Source organism: Tachypleus tridentatus, chromosome 12 (genome assembly GCF_004210375.1).
Source record: "Tachypleus tridentatus isolate NWPU-2018 chromosome 12, ASM421037v1, whole genome shotgun sequence".
Lineage (NCBI taxonomy): Eukaryota > Metazoa > Arthropoda > Merostomata > Xiphosura > Limulidae > Tachypleus > Tachypleus tridentatus.
In genome coordinates, this window is record NC_134836.1 from 108,329,322 (window position 1) to 108,356,925 (window position 27,604).

The following is a 27,604-nucleotide window of genomic DNA, read 5'->3' on the forward strand; positions in this document are numbered from 1 at the left end:
TTAGACGATTACGCTAACCGAAACCTAAGCCTCAGGCGAATAAAAACGACGAAAATACCTTTTCAGTAACGCGAAAACAGACTGAACCTCACCAAATTTCAACCGAAAAAAAAAATCCTATTTGTATGTAATGTCAGCGAATTTGAATTTTATTTTATATTTTTATGGAATACTTGTAGTGCCTTTTCATTTAAAAAAAATGTCTTGAATTTTTTTTAAAAAAAGGTAGAAAAGAATTGCCAAACTATTATAAATAACGAGCAGTGACAATATATATATTTAAAATTATATTTCATAAAATACATGCTCGTCGATTATGCATTTAAAAGAGAATGCGGAGTTACCACATTGTGATAATATAAATATATGTAAACTGGTTTTTGTTCATAACGCTGATTATTGTTATGTGTATAATATAAGATATTTACTGGTGTCTAGAACTGTTTGTGAGAAAATGGTTGTCTTTTTTCCAAACAAATTTGATAGGTTGATTCCCAGTCGCTGAACACGAAAGCTCCGCTGATTGGCCCGTTTGCACTGACTGAGATTTAAATTTGATGTCGAACTTCGGAGGCACTGCAGAGAAGAAAAAAATATTAATAATTATGACACTTAAAATGAAAACTAATTTACAAATTATAATGCTAACTTTTAAGAACAATTAAAACACGTAAGTTAGTTAAGCCTTTTTAAGACACACGAGGACTGAATAAATTGGACTGACAACAAATCAGTTTTTGTTGCGCACGTGTGGGCTAAAGATATAGGGAACGGTAAGTCAGAGGAGCTGATTGATAAGTACAATGGGTTGATAAAAGCATTTAAAGATAAATGCCATAAATTAATTGTGTCATGGATGTTGCCAAGAAATAACTGAGGGTATAAAGTTTTGTGTAGGTTGCTAGGGCTAAATGCAAGGCGGGAATTAATATGTAAGGAGAAGCAGGCTATCTGGTTGGACTTGTGAAATTAGTCCAGTGAAAATAAGGAAACGCTTTGGAATGGATGGTTTACATTTAAGTAGGAAATAGTCTGAAATGTTTACAATGGCTATTAATTTAGCTGTAAGGGAAATTTTAAACTAGGACGAGGTTGTGGTGAGAGCAAAGATAAACTGATTGAAACAAAACTGAGATGTAGAGGAAAGTTTAGCATAGGAAATCAATATAAAAGACTAGGTTTATCTGTTACTATGGTAATGCTAGAAGTATAAGAAATTAAATAGATGATTTTAGGAATAGAATATTTTTATTCGTTTGGAATAACTGAAACATAGTTAAATGTGGATGATTTTGAAATACATGGTCATGGGTTATTTAATAGTGATATAATAGTATAGAGAGGTGGAAGTATCTATGGTTATAGTGTGAGTTACGTCCTGTTGAAGTTGAGAATATTATGGATAATAGCACAGAGGTTGAATACATTTGGGTTTCTGTTGAGATTGTTAAAGGAAACAGACCACCAGATGAAAACTGATGAAATTAGTGAGAAACTCTACAGTGATATTAAGATTTCAGCTGTTAATAAAGTCATCATTTTTGATATTTTAATTTCAGACATAATGATTGGGAAATATTAGGGTTAAACCTTGAGGGAGAAAAGATTTCTGTAAGCTGTTCAAGATGGACATCTTCACCAATTGGTCGTGGAAAATACTAGAAATAATGTTAATTTAGATTTATTGTTAACATCTAACATATAAATGGTAGAGAGGGTTGAAATTGGGGAAAACTAGGTACAAGTAATCATTGCTATATTAGGATTGATATTTTGCTACATATGGAAATCAGGAATAATGATATTTGTATTATAAATTTCAAAAATGCATATTCTGAATGAATGCAACAAAAATTATCCGCTGTGAACTGAGTCTTAAAAACACTGAGCAATTGTGGAAAATTTTTAACGAATAAATTTCAATATTCAAAACAAATATATTTCTTAAACAGAGAATATGGTAGCTGCAAATACAAAACCAGGTTTGCTCACAAAGGATATAAGAGATAAAATTAAAGAAAAGCATAACAAATTTAAGAAATTTAAATTGACTGTTGTTATAGAAGATACAAGATCATGAAAGTTCGTCAAACAGGAAATTAGGGCATCCAGAAGAATGTATAAAGAAAGTTGGCTGAAAATAATGAACATCTACCAACACATTATCCAATGTCACTCCTACCAACAGATCATCTAATGTCACTCCTACCAACAGATCATCTAATGTCACTCCTACCAACAGATTATCTAATGTCACTCCTACCAACAGATTATCTAATGTCACTCCTACCAACAGATTATCTAATGTCACTCCTACCAACAGATCATCTAATGTCACTCCTACCAACAGATCATCTAATGTCACTCCTACCAACAGATTATCTAATGTCACTCCTACCAACAGATTATCTAATGTCACTCCTACCAACAGATCATCTAATGTCACTCCTACCAACAGATCATCTAATGTCACTCCTACCAACAGATTATCTAATGTCACTCCTACCAACAGATTATCTAATGTCACTCCTACCAACAGATCATCTAATGTCACTCCTACCAACAGATTATCTAATGTCACTCCTACCAACAGATCATCTAATGCTACTCCTACCAACAGATCATCTAATGTCACTCCTACCAACAGATTATCTAATGTCACTCCTACCAACAGATCATCTAATGTCACTCCTACCAACAGATCATCTAATGTCACTTCCTACCAACAGATTATCTAATGTCACTCCTACCAACAGATTATTATCTAATGCCACTCCTACCAACAGATCATCTAATGTCACTCCTACCAACAGATCATCTAATGTCACTCCTACCAACAGATCATCTAATGTCACTCCTACCAACAGATTATCTAATGTCACTCCTACCAACAGATTATCTAATGTCACTCCTACCAACAGATCATCTAATGTCACTCCTACCAACAGATTATCTAATGTCACTCCTACCAACAGATCATCTAATGTCACTCCTACCAACAGATCATCTAATGTCACTCCTACCAACAGATCATCTAATGTCACTCCTACCAACAGATTATCTAATGTCACTCCTACCAACAGATTATCTAATGTCACTTCTACCAACAGATTATCTAATGTCACACCTACCAACAGATCATCTAATGTCACTCCTACCAACAGATTATCTAATGTCACTCCTACCAACAGATTATCTAATGCCACTCCTACCAACAGATCATCTAATGTCACTCCTACCAACAGATTATCTAATGTCACTCCTACCAACAGATCATCTAATGTCACTCCTACCAACAGATTATCTAATGTCACTCCTACCAACAGATTATCTAATGCTACTTCCTACCAACAGATCATCTAATGTCACTCCTACCAACAGATTATCTAATGTCACTCCTACCAACAGATCATCTAATGTCACTCCTACCAACAGATCATCTAATGTCACTCCTACCAACAGATTATCTAATGTCACTCCTACCAACAGATCATCTAATGTCACTCCTACCAACAGATCATCTAATGTCACTCTTACCAACAGATCATCTAATGTCACTCCTACCAACAGATTATCTAATGTCACTCCTACCAACAGATTATTCTAATGTCACTTCTACCAACAGATTATCTAATGTCACACCTACCAACAGATCATCTAATGTCACTCCTACCAACAGATTATCTAATGTCACTCCTACCAACAGATTATCTAATGCCACTCCTACTAACAGATCATCTAATGTCACTCCTACCAACAGATCATCTAATGTCACTCCTACCAACAGATTATCTAATGTCACTCCTACCAACAGATTATCTAATGTCACTCCTACCAACAGATCATCTAATGTCACTTCCTACCAACAGATCATCTAATGCTACTCCTACTAACAGATCATCTAATGTCACTTCCTACCAATAGATCATCTAATGTCACTCCTACCAACAGATCATCTAATGTCACTCCTACCAACAGATTATCTAATGTCACTCCTACCAACAGATTATCTAATGTCACTCCTACCAACAGATTATCTAATGTCACTTCCTACCAACAGATCATCTAATGTCACTCCTACCAACAGATCATCTAATGTCACTCCTACCAACAGATCATCTAATGTCACTCCTACCAACAGATTATCTAATGTCACTCCTACCAACAGATCATCTAATGTCACTCCTACCAACAGATCATCTAATGTCACTCCTACCAACAGATCATCTAATGTCACTCCTACCAACAGATTATCTAATGTCACTCCTACCAACAGATTATCTAATGTCACTCCTACCAACAGATTATCTAATGTCACTCCTACCAACAGATCATCTAATGTCACTCCTACCAACAGATCATCTAATGTCACTCCTACCAACAGATTATCTAATGTCACTCCTACCAACAGATTATCTAATGCCACTCCTACTAACAGATCATCTAATGTCACTCCTACTAACAGATCATCTAATGCCACTCCTACTAACAGATCATCTAATGTCACTCTAACCAACAGATTATCCAATGTCACTCCTACCAACAGATCATCTAATGTCACTCCTACCAACAGATCATCTAATGTCACTCCTACTAACAGATCATCTAATGTCACTCCTACCAACAGGTTATCTAATGTCACTCCTACCAACAGATTATCTAATGCTACTCCTACCAACAGATCATCTAATGTCACTCCTACCAACAGATCATCTAATGCTACTCCTACTAACAGATCATTCTAATGTCACTCCTACCAACAGATCATCTAATGTCACTCCTACCAACAGATTATCTAATGTCACTCCTACCAACAGATTATCTAATGTCACTCCTACCAACAGATTATCTAATGTCACTCCTACCAACAGATTATCTAATGTCACTCCTACCAACAGATTATCTAATGTCACTCCTACCAACAGATCATCTAATGTCACTCCTACCAACAGATCATCTAATGTCACTCCTACCAACAGATTATCTAATGTCACTCCTACCAACAGATTATCTAATGTCACTCCTACCAACAGATCATCTAATGTCACTTCCTACCAACAGATCATCTAATGTCACTCCTACCAACAGATTATCTAATGTCACTCCTACCAACAGATCATCTAATGTCACTTCCTACCAACAGATTATCTAATGTCACTCCTACCAACAGATTATCTAATGCTACTCTACCAACAGATCATCTAATGTCACTCCTACCAACAGATCATCTAATGCTACTCCTACCAACAGATCATCTAATGTCACTTCTAACCAACAGATTATCCAATGTCACTCCTACCAACAGATCATCTAATGTCACTCCTACCAACAGATCATCTAATGTCACTCCTACTAACAGATCATCTAATGCCACTCCTACTAACAGATCATCTAATGTCACTCTAACCAACAGATTATCTAATGTCACTCCTACCAACAGATCATCTAATGTCACTCTACCAACAGATCATCTAATGTCACTCCTACCAACAGATTATCTAATGTCACTCCTACCAACAGATTATCTAATGCTACTCTACCAACAGATTATCTAATGTCACTTCCTACCAACAGATCATCTAATGTCACTCCTACCAACAGATCATCTAATGTCACTCCTACCAACAGATCATCTAATGTCACTCCTACCAACAGATTATCTAATGTCACTCCTACCAACAGATTATCTAATGTCACTCCTACCAACAGATCATCTAATGTCACTCCTACCAACAGATTATCTAATGTCACTCCTACCAACAGATTATCTAATGTCACTCCTACCAACACATTATCCAATGTCACTCCTACCAACAGATTATCTAATGTCACTCCTACCAACAGATTATCTAATGTCACTCCTACCAACAGATCATCTAATGCCACTCCTACTAACAGATCATCTAATGTCACTCCTACCAACAGATTATCTAATGTCACTCCTACCAACAGATCATCTAATGTCACTCCTACCAACAGATCATCTAATGTCACTCCTACCAACAGATCATCTAATGTCACTCCTACCAACAGATTATCTAATGTCACTCCTACCAACAGATTATCTAATGTCACTCCTACCAACAGATCATCTAATGTCACTCCTACCAACAGATCATCTAATGTCACTCCTACCAACAGATCATCTAATGTCACTCCTACCAACAGATCATCTAATGTCACTCCTACCAACAGATTATCTAATGTCACTCCTACCAACAGATCATCTAATGTCACTCTACCAACAGATCATCTAATGTCACTCCTACCAACAGATCATCTAATGTCACTCCTACCAACAGATTATCTAATGTCACTCTACCAACAGATTATCTAATGTCACTCTACCAACAGATTATCTAATGTCACACCTACCAACAGATCATCTAATGTCACTCCTACCAACAGATTATCTAATGTCACTCCTACCAACAGATTATCTAATGCCACTCCTACCAACAGATTATCTAATGTCACTCCTACCAACAGATCATCTAATGTCACTCCTACCAACAGATTATCTAATGTCACTCCTACCAACAGATTATCTAATGCCACTCCTACTAACAGATCATCTAATGTCACTCCTACCAACAGATTATCTAATGTCACTCCTACCAACAGATCATCTAATGTCACTCCTACCAACAGATTATCTAATGTCACTCCTACCAACAGATTATCTAATGTCACTCCTACCAACAGATCATCTAATGTCACTCCTACCAACAGATCATCTAATGTCACTCTACCAACAGATTATCTAATGTCACTCCTACCAACAGATTATCTAATGTCACTCCTACCAACAGATTATCTAATGTCACTTCTACCAACAGATTATCTAATGTCACACCTACCAACAGATCATCTAATGTCACTCCTACCAACAGATTATCTAATGTCACTCCTACCAACAGATTATCTAATGCCACTCCTACTAACAGATCATCTAATGTCACTCCTACCAACAGATTATCTAATGTCACTCCTACCAACAGATTATCTAATGTCACTCCTACCAACACATTATCCAATGTCACTCCTACCAACAGATCATCTAATGTCACTCCTACCAACAGATCATCTAATGCCACTCCTACTAACAGATCATCTAATGTCACTCCTACCAACAGATTATCTAATGTCACTCCTACCAACAGATCATCTAATGTCACTCCTACCAACAGATCATCTAATGTCACTCCTACCAACAGATCATCTAATGTCACTCCTACCAACAGATTATCTAATGTCACTTCCTACCAACACATTATCTAATGTCACTCCTACCAACAGATCATCTAATGTCACTCCTACCAACAGATCATCTAATGTCACTCCTACCAACAGATCATCTAATGTCACTCCTACCAGCAGATTTTCTAATGTCACTCCTACCAACAGATTATCTAATGTCACTTCTACCAACAGATTATCTAATGTCACACCTACCAACAGATCATCTAATGTCACTCCTACCAACAGATTATCTAATGTCACTCCTACCAACAGATTATCTAATGCCACTCCTACTAACAGATCATCTAATGTCACTCCTACCAACAGATCATCTAATGTCACTCCTACCAACAGATCATCTAATGTCACTCCTACCAACAGATTATCTAATGTCACTCCTACCAACAGATCATCTAATGTCACTCCTACCAACGAAGCTATTCACGCCTTGCACTCCTTTTCTTATTCTAAATCGTTAAAATATGCCTAAAAAGCTATTTGCTGTTATTGTTGTTTTGAATTAAGCACAAAACTGCACAATGGGTTATCTGTGCTCTGCCCACCACTTGTATCGAAACCCGATTTTTAGCGTTGTAAGTCCGCAGACATACCGCTGAGCTACTGGGGGGCAAAAAGCTATTTACATTAACTTGCAAATGTAAAAATAAGCTTTCGTAACAGAAATATAAACCTCTTTTAGGTTGTTTTTTTTGTAGACCCAGCATGGTCAGGTGGTTAGGGAGCTAAACTTGCAGTTTGAGGGTCGCAGGTTGGAATACTCATCCTACCAAATATGCTCTCCCTTTAAGCTGCTGAGGCGTTATTATGTGACGATCAATCTCACTATAGGTTGCTAAAAGAGTAGTCTAAGAGTTAGCGGTGGGTGATAAGATAACTAGTTGCCTTCTCGCTAGTCTTTCTCTGCTAAATTAGGGACAGCTTGCTCTCATGTAGTTTTGCGCGAAATTTAAACAAATTAAGCCCATTTTCCCAGGTTTATGTACACAGTATCACAAACAAGGTATACTGGATTTATAATGGTAAAAATCTGTTTTACGTGTAGTTGTTTGTAAAGCTTAAAATTGTATTGATTTTGATATCTTACCTAAAACAAATAGTCATTGAAGGATTTGAATATTTAAGTCAATTATTACAAACATTCCTTTCTTGGACTTTAATGTTTGTTTGTTTAATTTCTGGCAAAGCTACTCGAGGGCTATCTGCGCTAGCCGTCTATAATTTAGCAGTTGAAGACTAGAGGGAAGGCAACTAGAATCACCACCCACCGCGAACTCTTGGGCTACTCTTTTACCAACGAATAGGGGGATTGACTGTCACATTATAACGCCCCCACGGCTGAAAGGGCGAGCATGTGTGGTGCGACGAGGATGGGAACCCGCGACCCTCAGATTACGAATCGAACGTCTTATCCTACCTGACCATGTCGGGCCTTGGACTTTAATAAAATGCTAAGCGAGGATAAAGTTGCTAAGGTTACGTGTCTCTATTCCAAATTTGTAACAATTGTCCGTATAAAAGGCAGCTAGCCAGCAGCAAACTCCTACCCACGAAAGCCACTAAAGAATTGACCGTCACTCTTATAACGCACCCACAGCTTAAAGTACGGCGAATATTTTGTGTTGTCACACGAATTTGAAACTGGCTTGCTAGTACCAAATACAAGATTTCTCAGTATATTCAGTACCTGTCAAGCTTCACCTCAAAGACCGCATCCGTGTGGATAGTGAAAAATTAAAAATATATTTAACCCTATGTAACGACTATATTGTTTATCTAACCGATGTGACGTATAACTCAACAAGTGTAGCATGTATTCACAAAAAATCTTGTAGTATAGACCTAATAAGACTAATATTTTCTTACAAAATAACTAAATAGCTCATCTCAACGTACGTTCAGACTATGCTAATAGCACTTGCACTAGTCCTAGCTGACGCATATACCAATCTTATCACAAACTGGGAAATTTTGTGTGTTTTTTTAAAGAAAAAAGAACATTGGACTTTACATCCGAATATTATAAGCAAAACCTCCACATGAACTGGATCTTCCAGTGAAAATAAATTCCTCTCAGCTTCTACTTAAATAGCATTTTAACTGACACATTGATACCAAATTTTAAAATTCTTCAGTTTATAATTTAAAACGATAATATAAATAAAATATAAATGTGTCTCTGACTATTCCTACCTTTGGATTAGTTTTGAGGGGTGATCAGTAGGTCTAATTGAGTGATGTATAATTGTAGCAATCTAACCCTTAACTGGGATCTGTTTACTTCTGCCAAAACGAAATGCATTGATTGAACAAACTTGCCAAACTCTACTGATTGTCTACAGTTTATAAGTGCTACCGAGAAATACCTTTTATCTGTCTACATCCATAAGAATCACACTAAATTTTCTACTCTATCATTAAAAATATCCACTAGAGTCAGCTGCCTGTGATATTGTCTTCTGTGATTGGCCAAATCAATAAATACACATTACGTTCGACCAATCAGAGCAATAAAGACTATTGCGTGGCAAATAACAGAGAACAAAATGTTCTGATTTTTATGTTTCAGAAATTAGTTGTTGTTTTCATTCGGTTTCGCCGTTTGTTGTTGTCGTTTTTGTTTTTAGAATATGGGTTTTGATATTCATCTTTCCACCCACGTTTCTTGTCACAACATAGTTAATACCTTCAGGACAACGTTCGTATTGGTTTCTGTTCTGTTACTGAGCTGTGATTCGATAGCGATTGTTTTTCTTCGCAACTGTCTCGTGTTCAGAGCTTGCTATTATTCTGTGTTGTTTTTTTTCTAATCATTTCTTACTTGCGTTTCAAAAAGTGATTATGTTTCAAAAAGAAACGTATGTTACTTGTATTTAGAGATTTATGGCTTTTTAATTGAACATTCTCCAATGACGTCACGTGTGTTGTTCTTAGCCGTAAAGCTGCACAATGGACTACCTACTCTGTCACATTTACAGATATCGAACCCCGATGTTAAGCCCTCAAGTTTATCACCAATCCACCGGAGAGGGGAGGAGACACAAGTTTGCGAATCTCTATTTTACCCAAAGTGATACTAGTCAAAAGATCGTATGTCTCTATGTTAACTAAGTAAACGTGAAATATTTGTCATTACTTGTTTTCTAGGCTCAGTATTAAGTCACGTGATATTTTTCGCAGCCCAAACAAGAACAGTTCGAAAAGAAAATTATGTTTTGAAAGATTGATGTATTTAAAGGCAGAAAACGCATACACGCAAACTGTGTGGAAATACAGTGAGGCACGAATGAGGATACGAAACACTGAAGAAGGTTCATTGTTCATCCATAATGTGTTCAGTTAAGTGAGGTTTCTACCAACGTTTTACCATACAGATCTCTCTCTATATTTTAATGGTTTAAATTTGTGCTGTCTGATTTCAGCAACATTTTACCATAAAGGTTTCTTTACGTTAATGGCCCATATTGGTGCTGTTTCTTCCAACATTTTATGATAAAAGTTTCTATATATTAATGACCCAGACTAGTGCTGTTTCCATCAACATTTTTACAACAAGAAGGAGATTCCTGAACCCTATACGTTTAACAGGGACACAAAAGTCTTTCTCGTATGAGAAAGAATTCAAAATATTTACACAGAATATGGTACCACTTCCATTTTAATTAGATGAACTGCAGAAGAGAGTAGAGCAAAAGATTTTTTTTTTAATTTTGCACAAAGCTACTCGAGGGCTATCTGTGCTAGCTGACCTAATTTAGCAGTGTAAGACTAGAGGGAAGGCAGCTAGTCATCACCACCCACCGCCAATTCTTGGGCTACTCTTTTACCAACAAAAAGTGGGATTGACCGTCATATTATAACGCCTCCACGGCTGAAGGGGTCAGCATATTTGGCGCGATGGAGATGCGAACCCGCGACCCTCAGAGTACGAGTCGCACGCCTAAACACGCTTAGCCATGCCGGGCCAGAGCAAAAGAAGCAACCCCTACAGAGTGTTGTACAGTTACCTACGACTTCTATTGAATCGTCTGGTTTCCTTTTACAGGCCTTACCAAGTCAAATAGTAGTGTACTTAAGAACACTGAGAGTTATCTTATTCAAAAAAAGGTTTTCTTTCGTCAGCCAGTTACAATTTAATGTTATTTTGTTCATTAGATTTGTTTATTAGACAAAAGCAACATTAAAATTTATTCTAAAGAACTTAAAAGCTGTTAATGGTTCAGGTGTTTACCCTGTCACTTGCCAATTTTTTTTTTATCTGAAATACATAACTCGAGGTTCAGAATCGAGGCAAACTTTTGTTTGTATATTTAATCGTTCTTAAATGTAAAAACAAAAACATATGAAACTTCCAACTGTGTGTGTTTGTGACGCGATACTAAAAATTCAAACTTAGATAAAAATAATTATGATTTAGTGACAACACACGTGAGAGAAGAGAAGATGGAAGACAGATATTGGTGAAATCCCATAAAGTCAGAAAACAAAACAAAAATACGATAACGTTTCGCTCTCTATAAAAGGTTTTTACATCGGGGTCCACTAAGCGTTACCTACGGTGTACTGTGAGGTTGATCAATTTGTTGAGGTTTCCGCCATACCCATTTCGGGCTTCACAGAGATAATAGCCTTCTTCGGATTTGCCAGCTGAATGGGCGAGAAGTGATCCGTTGGGTAAGAGGGTGTACTTATGACTGTTATAAACTGGTGTGTAGTCTGCGGGTTTGTCTTCTGAAAAAAAAAACGTATGAGAAAAATAGAACAAATCAGCAAATTATAAAGAGGAGGTCAAGACGTCTTGAAATACATATATTACATTACCTATTCGTATTCTGGAAAAAGAAACATTAGTACACGTATATATTTATATGTAGTATTCTTTTTTGATACTAAACGTTTCAGGAAGTGCGTTCCTAACGTTTCACGTACTTCGTAAATCTTTCGCAGAGATTCATATCAAAACGTTGCTCAGAGTAGCTTACGTTGAAAGGTTTGTTTGTTTTTTGAATTTCGCGCAAAATTACACGAGAGATATCCGCACCAGCCGTCCCTAACTTAGCAGTGTAAGACTAGAAGGAAGGCAGCTAGTCATCACCACCCACAGCCAACTGTTGGGCTACTCTTTTACCAACGAATAGTGGGATTGACCGTCACATTATAACGCATCCAAGGCTGAAAGGGCGAGCATGTTTGATGCGACGGGAATTCGAACCCGCGACCCAAGATGTTAGAAGGATGCGAATGCTTGTGTAACAAAGTGTGACCATTTATTACTCACACTAACTACCCTGAGTTTACTTATTTCATGTCTTTATTTTCATAAGATACACGCCATCACTTCATCAAAATGACTTAAAGTTTTGAATTTTGTCTTTTAACTATGCCAACTATACTTCAATTTCGTCACTTAACGACGCCAACTATAATTTAATTTAACGACGACAACTAAACGATGCTCAGGAAAGTTTTATTACTTTATTAGGCGCAGATAGCCTCCCTGCTTTGTGCCATAAAACACTAAATCAATCAATCAATCAATCAATTACTTCATTAACGCTAAAAAAAGCCAACAGAAACAAAATACTGTGTGTAGAACGTTTTCAACGTATTTATTACACAGCTGTCATTATTTGAATTACGAAAGTTCGATTAACAAAATCACTCCCGAGAACATATTTTTCATCACATTATAGTTGAAAATGGATATACTATAAAGGCTATAGTGATGCATTTAGAAAGAGCTTTCTTCCTCCAGTGGGTAAAAAGATTCCTAGTTAGGCTTTCCTTCGAATACACTAACATGTTTCATTTAGACCCTTAATAAACTACTACTCGTGGCGAAGCCTAGTCAAGGTAATTCTGTAGAGATGTATAATATATGAGTGGTGTTTATTTTGAAATATGTTAGATTATAACGACGCGGTGTTTGAAATAATGGAACATGTCACCGAACAACTGCAGCGTTGTTCTTAGACGACGATAGATGTGACTGAATAAATGATACGTGTGTCTGAAAACCGATGTACCGAAATGAATGTAACAAGTAACTGAACATGAATGTGTCAAAACATATGTGATATGTGGCTGAACAAGTGTGTGTCGAAACAGATATAGCACGTGACTGAAACCATGATGTCTCAAAATACGAATGTAACATGTGAGTGAGCAACTGTATTGTTCTAAGCCAATTAAGCATATAACTGAAACGTATAATGTTTATTTAATCTTGTATAACACGTGTTTTTGAACAACTGTTGTGTTTAGCTAAGCCAGTGTGATATCTAAACCAGTAAAGCGTGTGATTGAATTATGGCAGTTTTATTTGAACGGATGTAACATGTAAATGAATTAACACAGTTTTACTATAAGTCACCACAAAGCATCCGAACTGATAAAGCTGACGTATGAACCATGGTAACATTACGTTATACTAGTGTAAAGTATCTGGACTACACTGGTTTAAAGTGTGTAGATAACTGTAACACTGGATTATACTGGTGTGCAGTGCCTGGAATATTGCAGTATTGAAGTATACTGATGTTAAGTGTCTCAACCAATGTACTGTATGTTTAAGCTTATTTAAACCGATGCAATGTGTCACGAAGTGCTCTGTCATCGGTTTTAATCATTATAATATTAAAATATACAGATGTAAAGTACCTGAATTATTGTAGCACTGGTGTATAAAGTATCTGGACCACTGTGGGAGTATACTGGTGTATAAAGTATCTGGACCACTGCGGGAGTATACTGGTGTGTAAAGTATCTGGACCACTGTAGGAGTATACTGGTTAATAAAGTGTCTTAACCACTGTAGGAAAGTACTGGTGTATAAAGTGTTTGAACCACTATAGGAGTGTACTGGTGTATAAAGTGTCTGGACCACTATAGGAATGTACTGGTGTATAAAGTGTCTGGACCACTGCAGTAGTGTGCTGGTGTGTAAAGTGTCTGAACCACTGTAATAGTATACTGTTGTGTAAAGTGTCTGAATCACTGTAGGAGTATACTGTTGTGTAAAGTGTCTGGACCACTGTAGGAGTATACTATTGTGTAAAGTGTCTGGACCACTGTAGGAGTATACTGTTGTGTAAAGTGTCTGGACCACTGTAGTAGTATACTGGTGTGTAAAGTGTCTGAACCACTGTAGGAGTATACTGATGTATAAAGTATCTGGACCACAAAAGTTGTATACTGGTGTGTAAAGTGTATGGACCACTATAAGAGTATACTGGTTAATAAAGTGTCTTAACCACTGTAGGAATATACTGTTGTGTAAAGTGTCTGGACCACTGTAGGAGTATACTGTTGTGTAAAGTGTCTGGACCACTGTAGGAGTATACTGTTGTGTAAAGTGTCTGGACCACTGTAGGAGTATACTGTTGTGTAAAGTGTCTGGACCACTGTAGGATTATACTGGTGTGTAAAGTGTCTGGACCACTGTAGGAGTATACTGGTGTGTAAAGTGTCTGAACCACTGTAGGAGTGTACTGTTGTGTAAAGTGTCTGGACCACTGTAGGATTATACTGGTGTGTAAAGTGTCTGAACCACTGTAGGAGTATACTGTTGTGTAAAGTGTCTGGACCACTGTAGGAGTATACTGTTGTGTAAAGTGTCTGGACCACTGTAGGAGTATACTGTTGTGTAAAGTGTCTGGACCACTGTAGGATTATACTGGTGTGTAAAGTGTCTGAACCACTGTAGGAGTATACTGTTGTGTAAAGTGTCTGGACCACTGTAGGAGTATACTGTTGTGTAAAGTGTCTGGACCACTGTAGGAGTATACTGTTGTGTAAAGTGTCTGGACCACTGTAGGAGTATACTGTTGTGTAAAGTGTCTGGACCACTGTAGGATTATACTGGTGTGTAAAGTGTCTGAACCACTGTAGGAGTATACTGTTGTGTAAAGTGTCTGGACCACTGTAGGATTATACTGGTGTGTAAAGTGTCTGGACCACTGTAGGAGTATACTGTTGTGTAAAGTGTCTGGACCACTGTAGGAGTATACTGTTGTGTAAAGTGTCTGGACCACTGTAGGATTATACTGGTGTGTAAAGTGTCTGAACCACTGTAGGAGTATACTGTTGTGTAAAGTGTCTGGACCACTGTAGGATTATACTGGTGTGTAAAGTGTCTGAACCACTGTAGGATTATACTGGTGTGTAAAGTGTCTGAACCACTGTAGGAGTATACTGGTGCGTAAAGTGTCTGAACCTCTGCAGCATGTATTTAAACTAACTAAATCGATGTCATGTGGTCTGTGTGAATTGTTGTACCTTTCTTGAACAATTATCGTGTTCATTTAAATCGGTTCAATGTTTGAGCTCTTGTAACACTATTTTTGAGCTTTAAAAACTGTATTCAAAGATGGTATGATAAATATGTTCGATGCTATGCTTGATAGAAAGTACTCACAAGTTAGATTACTGAATTCAGTTACAATACGAGGATCGTAGTATATCAGAATGTTCGATGACATTTATTTGTTTTGCTTAGCGTATGTATCTTATTTATCTATCTATTGTTCTTCTGTCCACCACGGAAAACAAATCTCGGTTTTCGGTGACGTCACTCAGGAAACTCTCCATTGCGGGGTAAGAAATTTAAACGAAACAAACGTTCGTTATTGAAATACTTAATTATTAAGGAACAAACTGATAGGTATTTAACAAATATTATTGTTTGTTTGTTTTTGAATTTCCTGCAAAGCTACACGAGGGCTATCTATGCTAGCCGTCCCTAATTTAGCAGTGTAAGACTGGAGGAAAGGCAGCTACTCATCACCACACACCGCCAACTCTTGGACTACTCTTTTACCAACGAATAGTGGGATTAACTGTCACATTATAATGCCCTCACGGCTGAAAGGGCCAGCATGTTTGGTGCGACGGGGATTCAAACCCGCAACCCTCGTTATACGTGTCGAGTGCCTTAACCACCTAGCTATGCTGGGCCACAAATATTATGTTATTGAATAATCAGTATCACACGTAACACAGTAGTTTAAATTCTTTTTTAAAATAAGCTTTAAGATCATGCATCGCGTGTGATATAAATAGAAATATATATTACTTTCATACATTATTTTCCATCATTCAAGCAATGACATTTGTTCTTTTACCACGAAAAACTTTAACACTAAAATAAGGTATTTCAAATGCCTTTTCAGCAAAGAAAAAAATGCTGGGATCATAACACGAAACTGTGATTATTTAAATGTACACACACGAAGATTAGTTTACGTTTAGCATTATACATGTATATATGCGTGTATCTTGTAGTCATTGTGAATTTCAACAATAATGTGGCGTGTTTTATGGGCTTTATTCAAGTTTTAACTCCATATGAATCACGTATACCACACTATTAAAAGACCATGACTGAAACAGTCATGAAGAAATATTTCACGAACGACAAAAATATACATAATAGAAACCCACAACTTGCATCTATATGTATAGATATAACATTTCTATTACTTCAAATGGGAAAATGTACGAAACGAAAAGTAGTCGAGTCTTTACTGACTAAATCTAAATCTTAAGTTTCTATAGAAAGAGAGAGAGATTGAAATGCCCGGCATGGCCAGGTGGATTAAGACGTTCGACTGGTAATCTGAATCCCCGTCGTACCAAACATGCTGGTCCTTTCAGCCGTGGGGGCGTTATAAGTAACGGTCAATCCCACTATTCGTTGATAAAATAGTAGCCCAAGAGTTGGAGGTGGGTGGTGATGACTAGCTGCCTTTCCTCTAGTCTTACACTGCTAAATTAGGGACGTCTAGCGCAGATAGCCCTCGAGTAGCTTTGCGCGAAATTCAAAACAAATGAACAAGACATTGAAATAATGTATTAACTCCGTAATGAGGGTATTGCATAACAATTTATAAACCCTATACTACATATATATATATGTATGTGTGCGTAATGAAAATATTAACAACGATGGGTTAAGCAACACAGAAACGTAAAAAAACCATAATGTACACTTTGATTACATCTTCCTTACCTCACGAACAACAAAAAATATACAGAATAGAAACCCACAAATTTCATCTATATATATAGATATAACATTTCTATAGTTTCAAATGGGAAAATGTACGAAACAAAAGGTAGTCGAGTCTCTATTCACTAAAACTAAACATTAAGTTTCTGCATACAGAGAGAGACACTGAAATGTAAGTAAACGCGAAATAGGTTCTAAATGTCGTTACACAACACAAACAAATTAATATTTTATTATGTAGTTATCAGCAAGGTACTTTCAACTTTAAAATATTCAGCTTTATATGTACAGTAGTACCAACTTCAGAAACGCGTGGTTAAATCAGTCAGAGTTCCTTAATGACCAACTGTTCATAGAGGTGGAGATGTATTGTTTCTCTCCAACTTTACAGTGATAAAATTACGTATATGAGATACGTCAAAGAAAATAGTAAAGTTACGTAAAACTTCGTACTTACAACAGTGCCCATTTAGATGAGACATATGTCGTACAAGGTATATCCGCTTACTAAATATCTTTCAGATGTGTAAATATTCAGAGTTTTTGAAAATCAGTATCTTTAAATTCGACCAATACCTAACTCTACAATTGTAAAACTGGTTTATAGGAATAACCAGCCTGGTATGGCCAGGTGGATAACGTACTCGACTCGTAATGTGAGGGTCGCGGGTTCGAATCTCCATCACACCAAACATTCTCGCCTTTTCAGCAGTAGGTGCGTTATAATGTGACGGTCAATCCCACTATTCATTGGAAAAAGAGTAGCCCAACAGTTGGCGGTGGGTAGTGATGGCTAGCTGCAAAATCAGGGGCAGATAACCTTCGTATTGCTGTGCGCGAAATTCAAAGCAGACCAAACCATAGGAATAACACTATTAAAATGGAGACTTAGAGATGGTTTATTACAAACTGCTAAAGGAGCTTATTAGTGGTATATATATATTACCAAGTTTGTACCATTAATGAATTATGTTTGAAACTCGGGTATTCAGAAACTTCAGGCAGCACTGCTGTCATAAATACATTTCTTTCCAAGAGTAAATTATGAATGTTTAATATAGTTTAACAGGAAACATTTTAATTTAAAATTATCGTTATTTCAGTTGAGAATCGAATTGTTACATTTGGATGAAACAGAAACGTATGAATTTCAGCAGATTTTATTCTTGTTATATCAAAGAATTATAGCACAGAATTTTTAAAACAATAATTCGACTCTGGTCATTTAGAGACGAAACGTTAACCAGCACCACTTTGGAGTTAGGAGAAGATAGTTCAAATTTTAATCCTGTAATCGTTTATGTGGTTGTGTTTATTGTAGTATGTTTGTTTGCTTTAAATTTCGTTCAAAGCTACGCGAGGGCTACTCGCGCTAGCCACCTATAATTTAGCAGTGTAAGACTAGAAAGAAGGAAGCTAGTTACCACTACTCACCATCAGCTCTTGAGTTATTATTTTACCAGCGAATAGTGAGATTAATCGTAATATTATAACGCCCACACGGCTTAAACGAGTTAGCATGTTTGGTATGACGGGGATTCGAACTCGAGTCGAGCGCCTTAACCACCTGGCCATGCAGTGCCTATTGTATGCTAAGTGTGTTTTAGATTTTTAAAATGTATTTAATGTGTTGTCTTGAAGCCAGAATACATTGTATTATTTCATAAATTTGACAAAATATCGGTGCATTTAGTCAAACGTATACGAAAGTTCTGTTTTTATTATAATTCCAGGTTATGAAATAAGGCCTGTTTTAAGTATTAATTTCATTAGAAATGTTTAAAATCAAGGAAAACCTTTTTTATTTCGAAATGCAAAATTCACAGTGTTTAACAACTCACTTGTCGCTTTTCTCCACGTTATTGTAGGTGTCGGTGAACCGTCAGCACTGCAGTCAATTCGAACAGACTTTCCCTGGGCAACTTCCGAATTTTGTGGTTCCACAATCCAGCTAGGGGGCACTGTAAAAATGTTGCAAACTCCGTCAGTAGTTAATTATTATGAGTAAATATTAACAAAATATGAAGTAACTCAACTGGCTTAATGAAGCATACAACAAGTTGTTTTGCTAGATAAAAGAATTGCGCTTAAAATACATTGAAAACTAGTAAATTTCTGTGCTAGAACTCATGTTCATGCATGGTACAACATGACCAGTGTATTCAATGAAAAATTTAGTTAATTTAATGAGAAAAAAAAGAGTATTGCGAGAAATTGGTTTGAAACATAATTATTGAGATTTTCTTTCTTTTCGCAATTAAGACGAGTATTAATTATAACTACATAATTTAATGACTCAAGAAAAAATTAATCAAATAACGGACTTAACTGTATAAAAAACAACAACAGATATAACAGAATGTAATCACGTGGATCAAAGAAACTTTTCGAAAAATAATGAGTCTAAGCCTCTTCGATATCAAACAATTTAAAAACATCATTATGAAAATGTAATATTATAACACGCAGCCGTTAATGGTTTGTTTGTTTTGAATTGCGCGCAAAGCTACACGAGGGCTATCTGCGCTAGCCGTCCCTAATTTAGCAGTATAAGGCTAAAGGGAAGACAGCTAATCATCACCACCCACTGCCAACGCTTGGACTACTCTTTTACCAACGAATAGTGGGATTAGCCGTAACATTACAACGCCCCCACGGTTGAAAGGGTGAACATGTTTGGTGCGACGGAGATTCGAACCCGCGACCCTCAGCTTACGAGTCGAACGCCTTAACCACCTGGCCATGCTGGGCCTTCCGTCAATGAACCAAGAGAATATTCACCAAATAACGAATCTAAATGTACTCGATACCAAACAATAAAAATTCTATGTGCAAAATTGTAAGATGTAACCATGAGCGTTAACTAATTTAGAGAATATTCACCATATAACCTGTCTTAGCATATTCGACACTAAATGATTTAGAAAAAAAAAAAACAGGAGTAAATGTAGCGTTATAAAAGGTAGACAAAGAAGTATTCGCCAAACAACGAGTTTAAGTGTGTTTGATATCAAACAATTAAAAAACACACAAAACTGCCATGAAATATTAACTTATTAAAGGAATAACGTCTTCCTGCCTTTACGTTACAGCCATACATTCCGTTCAGTATATATATTGTACATTTTTGTTTCAAACACTTGTTTTAAGGCACTAACGTAGAAAGAAATGTTTATTTCAAATGTACGTAACATATATTTCATTCTGTATTATTTTACAATTCTTATGCAATGTCAGCAGTAGAGAAATATGACGAATACACAATTACTGCATGTAACTGAAGTAGCATTTCTCGATCATAACATTTTCAAAACATCTCTGGAGTTATTTCAAATTCGAGAGGTATAGTCAATCCTATAGCCCTGACATCTGAGTTATATGTCTACTATAGAGCTCTTTTCACTTCCTCAGTGTCCACAACAGGTCGATAAACTTTATCATAATTTCAACGTAAAATATTGGGTATTAGTATAGCTTCCTCTGTTGAAGCCATATTACCATTATATAAAAACAATGTTTTGAAGATCTATTTCTAAAGATACCTAACACAATTTATTTTCCCTGATAGGACCATATAAAATAGGATATTATTTTATCATCTGTATCAGTTTGCACGTGTCTCTTTGAAGGACTTTCAATTATTGTAAATTTATTAACTTTTTCGAACGGGTATCTCTACTATATTTTCTCTATTTTTCATGCAGTCTGAACATGACAAGACATTATTTGCTTAAAGGTTGTACGACAGGTATATCGTATACAGTATCGGATTCGATGCAGATAAACAAAAAAATTAACAAAGATTGCTTCTAATTTTGTAAACTGAATGAACTCTGGGGTGTAGAGTGCAAACAGTTCTCAGTTTTCATGCTGAATTTAGCCACGAGCTTAAACACGCAAAATTATAAACATACACAATAACTGGACCTTAAGAATATACATGAAATAGATAAAAAATAAATATATATTTTTTTATTAATATTACACAGAACAATTTCCAAATAAAGTTATGTTTCTTGCACTGAGAGCTTTCAATACAAAGGTTTGTCTAAAATATCATTAGATTGGTTAAATTGTTTTATTTTGTTTTATTCAAACAATATCAAAAGGTAAATAATATTTGTTATTTGACCCATTTCAGCAATAACTAATACCACTATTATAATCAATAATTAATATCCTTCTTATCATCAATAACTAACACCTTTCTTGTCATTAATAACTAACACCTTTTTTATCATCAATAACTAACACCTTTTTTGTCATTAATAACTAACACCTTTCTTGTCATCAATAACTAACACCTTTCTTGTCATTAATAACTAATACCTTTCTTGTCATTAATAACTAACACCTTTCTTGTCATCAATAACTAACACCTTTCTTGTCATTAATAACTAATACCTTTCTTGTCATTAATAACTAATACTTTTCTTGTCATCAATAACTAATACCTTTCTTGTCATCAATAACTAATACCTTTCTTGTCATTAATAACTAGTACCTTTCTTGTCATCAGTAACTAATATCTTTATTAGCACCAATAACTAGTCTCGTTTTCATGTTGCTAACAACTGAAAGCGTGATCAATTACAGTTTTTCTAATAACGTGCCCAATTTAGCTTCAGCGGTTACTTGAAATTTGGTCGTTTTTTGTAACGTAGCCAGTTAGGTCGGAACTTTTAAATGCAACTGCGTGTCAGTGTAGTTAAGCAAGTTCCCTACGCTACTTCAGAATTGAAATTAGAGGGAGCTAGCTGTAAATCCGTGCCAGACTGATGCTTGGCTAATCAAGGTACTATATCCGTTGAAAGACACCCATTTCATTTACAACTTTATTGGTTGGTAAGGGCAGAAGTTTGGCAAGGCCCCTGAGCTGTTTCAGTCAGGATTTAAAATCGACAATCTGTTTCTTCCTAGTTCTATTGTTTTTTGTTTTGCATTTACCGAGTTAATAGATTGTGAGCTTTCTAAAGCAAGTAGCATAAGTCGTAAGTTCTACCCAATATCACTACATAGGAACTAATAAAGTGATAATATTGTATTCAACGGATCTATTTTAACTTGTTAAAGTCGTATGTGCAAGCACAGTCGTGGATTCGAATCTTTCACTATCGCTATTTATTTAGTTTAATTTTTTTTGAATTTGGCACAAGGCTACACCAGGACTACCTACGCTAGCTGTCCTTATTTCAGCAGTGAAAGGTTAGAAGGAAGGCAGTTAGTCATTACCATAATGGGATAGATTGTAATATTATAACGCCTTCACTGCTGAAAGGGCGACTATATTTGATGGGACGGGGGATCGAACCCGCAACCTTCAAATTGCGAGTCAAACACCCTAACCACCTTGCCATGCCGAACCTCATTTCTTTAGAAACGTTCTTTTAAACCTTGTCAGTAATGGCCTCTGTAAAGTAATTTGTCTAATAAACTCTCAAAATGTTTTCTTACCGTTTACCGTCAAGAGGGCGCTGTAACTTGCCGATCCTGCACCGTTATTGACACTACAGGTGTAATTACCCGAGTGTCGGGGTAGCAAGTTTTCTGTCGAAAGAATACTATAGTCTCGAAAGTACTGCACACTTAAACCATAGCTGGGAGAAAGCGTGGATCCGTCTTTCAGCCATTGCAAAAGAAATGGAGGATCTCCAAGAATAACAAAACACATCACTTTTACCCTCATTCCTACTACAAGATCCGGTGGAAACTGAAATGCGGAAATGGCGGGGGATTCTAAATAATAATAATAATAAAAATACATATATATATATATCACGTTTTATTAATAAGATGCACTAAAAAATCAAGTTTTTTGTGTTACTCGTTCAATTCAAAGTTTTTTATCAATATAAAATATGAACATTTGAAAATGAACCAACGTATTTTTCAAATTCTGAACAAAATTACGAGTAAATATCGTTCCACCTTCGGTTTACAGAAAATCAATATATACGCTGATCAGAACAGAAAACTACAAATCATTCAACAAATATTTCAACTTCCAGAGCTACGTCTGCTTAGTGGAAAGCCTGAAATACAGGTATCACAAACAAAACAACGGCTAATTTATTTACAGGTCAGAATTTATCGAAACACGTTCAACGTATTACCGAATGCACAGTATAGAGTACCACATTTTGGTAAAATAAATATACACCTATATATATGGCAGCCCACAAGTTAGATAACTCAATAGCATTATCAGTAAATTGTTCCTTCAACGTGGCATTAATAGTAATAAGTTGCTTTTAACAGACCGAACGCGATCGTGTTTACAGCATATAATCTCGATAGGGGCTCTTGAGGGGACATATATTTCTTTAATCAAAAGATGTTCTTAAGCCTCGTTATTCTTTAGGCTACCATGTAAATATACACAATTATAACATTACCTACATTCCATACACACCTCATTATACAGTCTTAACTTTCCATAATGTAAGTTCCATAACGACGAGATGAAATGGTTATATTATTTATTGGCAGATTTGTACACAAATCATTAACCAATGAGAAAGTTTTCATAAGTAAAAAAATAATTTCCTTTCCAAACTTTAATCATATTTTTATTAATTTACATTTTTATATGTTATGTCTCTGACTACAAAGCTTTGTTGTTGGTGCATAAAGCCACATGTGTTACTTAGCATGTTAACATTTAAAATACACTAACTAAGTCAGTACCTAATAAATATGCCACAACATAGCAATATCTCGTTAACATCTAAAATACACTCACTGAATCAGTACCTAATAAACATGCCATAACACAGAAGTATCTCGTTAACATTTAAAATACACTAACTAAATCAGTACCTAATAAGCATGCCATAACACAGAAGTATCTCGTTAACATTTAAAATACACTAACTGAATCAGTACCTAATAAACATGCCATAACACAGAAGTATCTCGTTAACATTTAAAATACACTAACTAAATCAGTACCTAATAAACATGCCATAACACAGAAGTATCTCGTTAACATTTAAAATACACTAACTAAATCACTACCTAATAAACATGCCATAACACAGAAGTATCTTGTTAACATCTAAAATACACTAACTAAATAAGTACCTAATAAACATGCCTATACACAAAAGTATGTTGTTAACATCTAAAATACACTAACTGAATCAGTACCTAATAAACATGCCATAACACACCAGTGTCTTATTTGCATTTAAAATACACTAACTGAATCAGTACCTAATAAACATGCCACAACATAGCAATATCTCGTTAACATCTAAAATACACTAACTGAATCACTACCTAATAAACATGCCATAACACAGAAGTATCTCGTTAACATTTAAAATACACTAACTAAATCAGTACCTAATAAACATGCCATAACACAGAAGTATCTCGTTAACATTTAAAATACACTAACTGAATCAGTACCTAATAAACATGCCATAACACAGAAGTATCTCGTTAACATTTAAAATACACTAACTAAATCAGTACCTAATAAACATGCCATAACACAGAAGTATCTCGTTAACATTTAAAATACACTAACTAAATCAGTACCTAATAAACATGCCATAACACAGAAGTATCTCGTTAACATTTAAAATACACTAACTGAATCAGTACCTAATAAACATGCCATAACACAGAAGTATCTCGTTAACATTTAAAATACACTAACTAAATCAGTACCTAATAAACATGCCATAACACAGAAGTATCTCGTTAACATTTAAAATACACTAACTAAATCAGTACCTAATAAACATGCCATAACTCAGCAGTATTGTTTAGTCTGCCCAGTGTAGTAAAAACAAGCTTTATTTCATAAAACCCAATCAGCGTAGCTTAAGTTCGTTTTCTTGTGTTCGTGGTAGGTTTTAAATGATCTTCTGAAGCAGTTAGAAACCAGGGAAAAAACTATGAAATAATCAGAAGTTTGTCAGGAGCAAAGCGTCAACAAAGTATCTATGACAACATGAGTTTGTTCGTTTGTTTTTATTAAGCACAACGCAATAGAATGGTCTGTCTGTTTTTAATGTTATAAGCTTTCAAAACTTGAGTCACCGAAGGGAATGTGTGTATGTATGTATGTGTGTGTGAAACACGAGAAAAATAATGTTACACTAGTGTATGAATCTTGTCTTTTATAAAAGTAACGTAATATTACAATCAATAACACTTGTAATTAGTGCTAGTTGGAATTTGTGAATCTTACAACTTCGCAGGTTTTATTTTCCGTCACTGTGTTTCTTTAATCATTATCACATATAACTGGTAAAACAAAAGTATTTTCTGCGACTTGTTTTATTAGATAAATTAGAAGTAAAACGATTTTAAAAGTATAAGCGACAGCCAGATATTTCATAGATGATTATCAAATTTCCTTCTGAACAAAGAATGTCTCATATTGAACGCATTGTTTGAAGAATACATCACTTTAAGTGTGTATTGCTTGGGCTGAGAACGTTAACGAGTGTGAGAAATGTATTAAGCTTGTGTATTAATGTTTAATGATGTTAAATTGCGTGAGTTCATTTCCACCACTCATCTCGAACCCTTGGACTACTCTTTTACCAATGAATAGCGAGATTGGCTAAAAAGGCAAGCATGTTGGTGATGGAGATTCGAACTCACGACATGGAAATTACGAGTCGAGCACTCTAACCACCAAGCCATGCTAGGCCTAAGCAAGGAAGATCTTCAGTCTTGGCCCTGAGCCAATGAAGACTTTAAACAATGAAGGACAAAAGTAGTGGAAAAATCAGGTCTTATGCAAATGTTTTTGAGCGCAAATATGTAAGGGAAAAAAACACTGTGGAAATACTGGTTTTATATTATGTAACAACTGTATATAACCATTAATGTTAAGATATGAAGCACATTTTGTCTCTTTGTGGGTCAGTGTAAAGTTTCTGTTTAATAAAAATTGTTATGGAATAATTAGAAGATGCCATCATAAAATAATATTTATATCTTCTCCCAATCAACACTTCAATGTGTTATAATAATGAGAAGGTTATTTGAATGTTCTGTCGTGTTTAGACCACTACAACCTCACTCATTTTTCTTCTATAATCTCCAAGACATCAAAACTATTTAAACTATAGATATCCACACATAGTTTTCTGTTTGTTTCAAAAATCTGGCGCTGAACAGCACACAAAGGATATCTTCTCATAGTCCGTTTTCCTAATATTTTAAAATAATAGATTAAAAGGAAGAACTTAGTCAACACGGCCCACCACTAGTTCTTGGGCTACTCCTATCTACCAAACGATGGAATTTTGCATACTGCAATTTTACGCCAAAGGGACATAAACCACGAACTCTCGAGTTCACGGTTCATGCAACCCAACCATTAAGTCATCTTAGGTCCAAGAGTTTACTTTTAACCAAGAACACGGACTATATTTTCAAAATCCCTCCCTCCTTCCCCAGTGGCACAGCAGTATGTCTACGGACTTACAAAGCTAGAAACCGGGTTTCGATACCTGTGGTTGGAAGATTTTAACTACAAATAAACACAACACCTTTTTAAAAGCAAAATCCATTTGCATTTCGTCAGTTTCACATCTGAAAGTTTTAAGTAAAAATTAGTGACTAAATTAACCACCGGATCCCCTAAAGAGATAATTAAACTAGACTTCATTAAATAGAAACAACAACTTGGGGAACTTCCACTCCAACTCATACGTTCAACGATATAGTAACAGCTGTTCAAACTTTCTGCTTCCCAAACTAATCATCCCACCATGCTTAAACTTAATGTTCTCATAACACTTTCTTATTTTGGGCATTCACTATTTTCAAATAAGAAACAACATTTTCAAAATTTTTCTTCTAGGCTATGTTCGCATATACAGGCTAGGTTTATTTCCTTTTCATAATTATATCTTTCGTTTTTACAGAATTTTGTAAACCGTAAAATAGAACGCGCGCTTCTTGTTTGTAAATGATGTTGCCTGCGCTGCCTTGGGATTTGTTGGCACTACCGCTAGGTGGCTACAGACCAGAGCTTGCTTTTTTTTTTTTAATTTCGCACAAAGCTAGTCGAGGGCTATCTGCGCTAGCCGTCCCTAATTTAGCAGTGTAAGACTAGATGGAAGGCAGCTAGTCATCACCACCACCACCAACTCTTGGGCTACTCTTTTACCAATGAATAGTGGGATTGACCGTCACATTAACCGCACGCCTTAAGACGCTTGGCCATTCCGAGCCCCCAGAGAAAATTAACACGAAACGTTCAGTATATATATTATAGACTTCGTGCAAAACACTGTCAATAGCTGTCTTTGGTCTTTATTTGTTTAGAAATTAAGCACAACGTGCTATCTACACTGTGTTACT

General features: G+C 35.8%; 1 protein-coding gene across 3 annotated transcripts in view; it reads right to left on the minus strand.

Moving 5' to 3' along the window:
* LOC143234298 (cell adhesion molecule Dscam1-like) overlaps nt 1-27,604 on the minus strand; it is a 109,757-nt gene that overhangs the window by 38,435 nt on the left and 43,718 nt on the right. For all 3 annotated transcript variants that reach the window (XM_076471546.1, XM_076471545.1, XM_076471547.1), the window contains 4 exons: nt 22,724-23,005; nt 19,111-19,230; nt 11,818-11,991; nt 429-576 (listed from right to left, as the gene is read on the minus strand). In XM_076471546.1, coding sequence (XP_076327661.1) covers nt 429-576; nt 11,818-11,991; nt 19,111-19,230; nt 22,724-23,005 — 724 coding nt within the window. The remainder of the gene's footprint in view (nt 1-428; nt 577-11,817; nt 11,992-19,110; nt 19,231-22,723; nt 23,006-27,604) is intronic.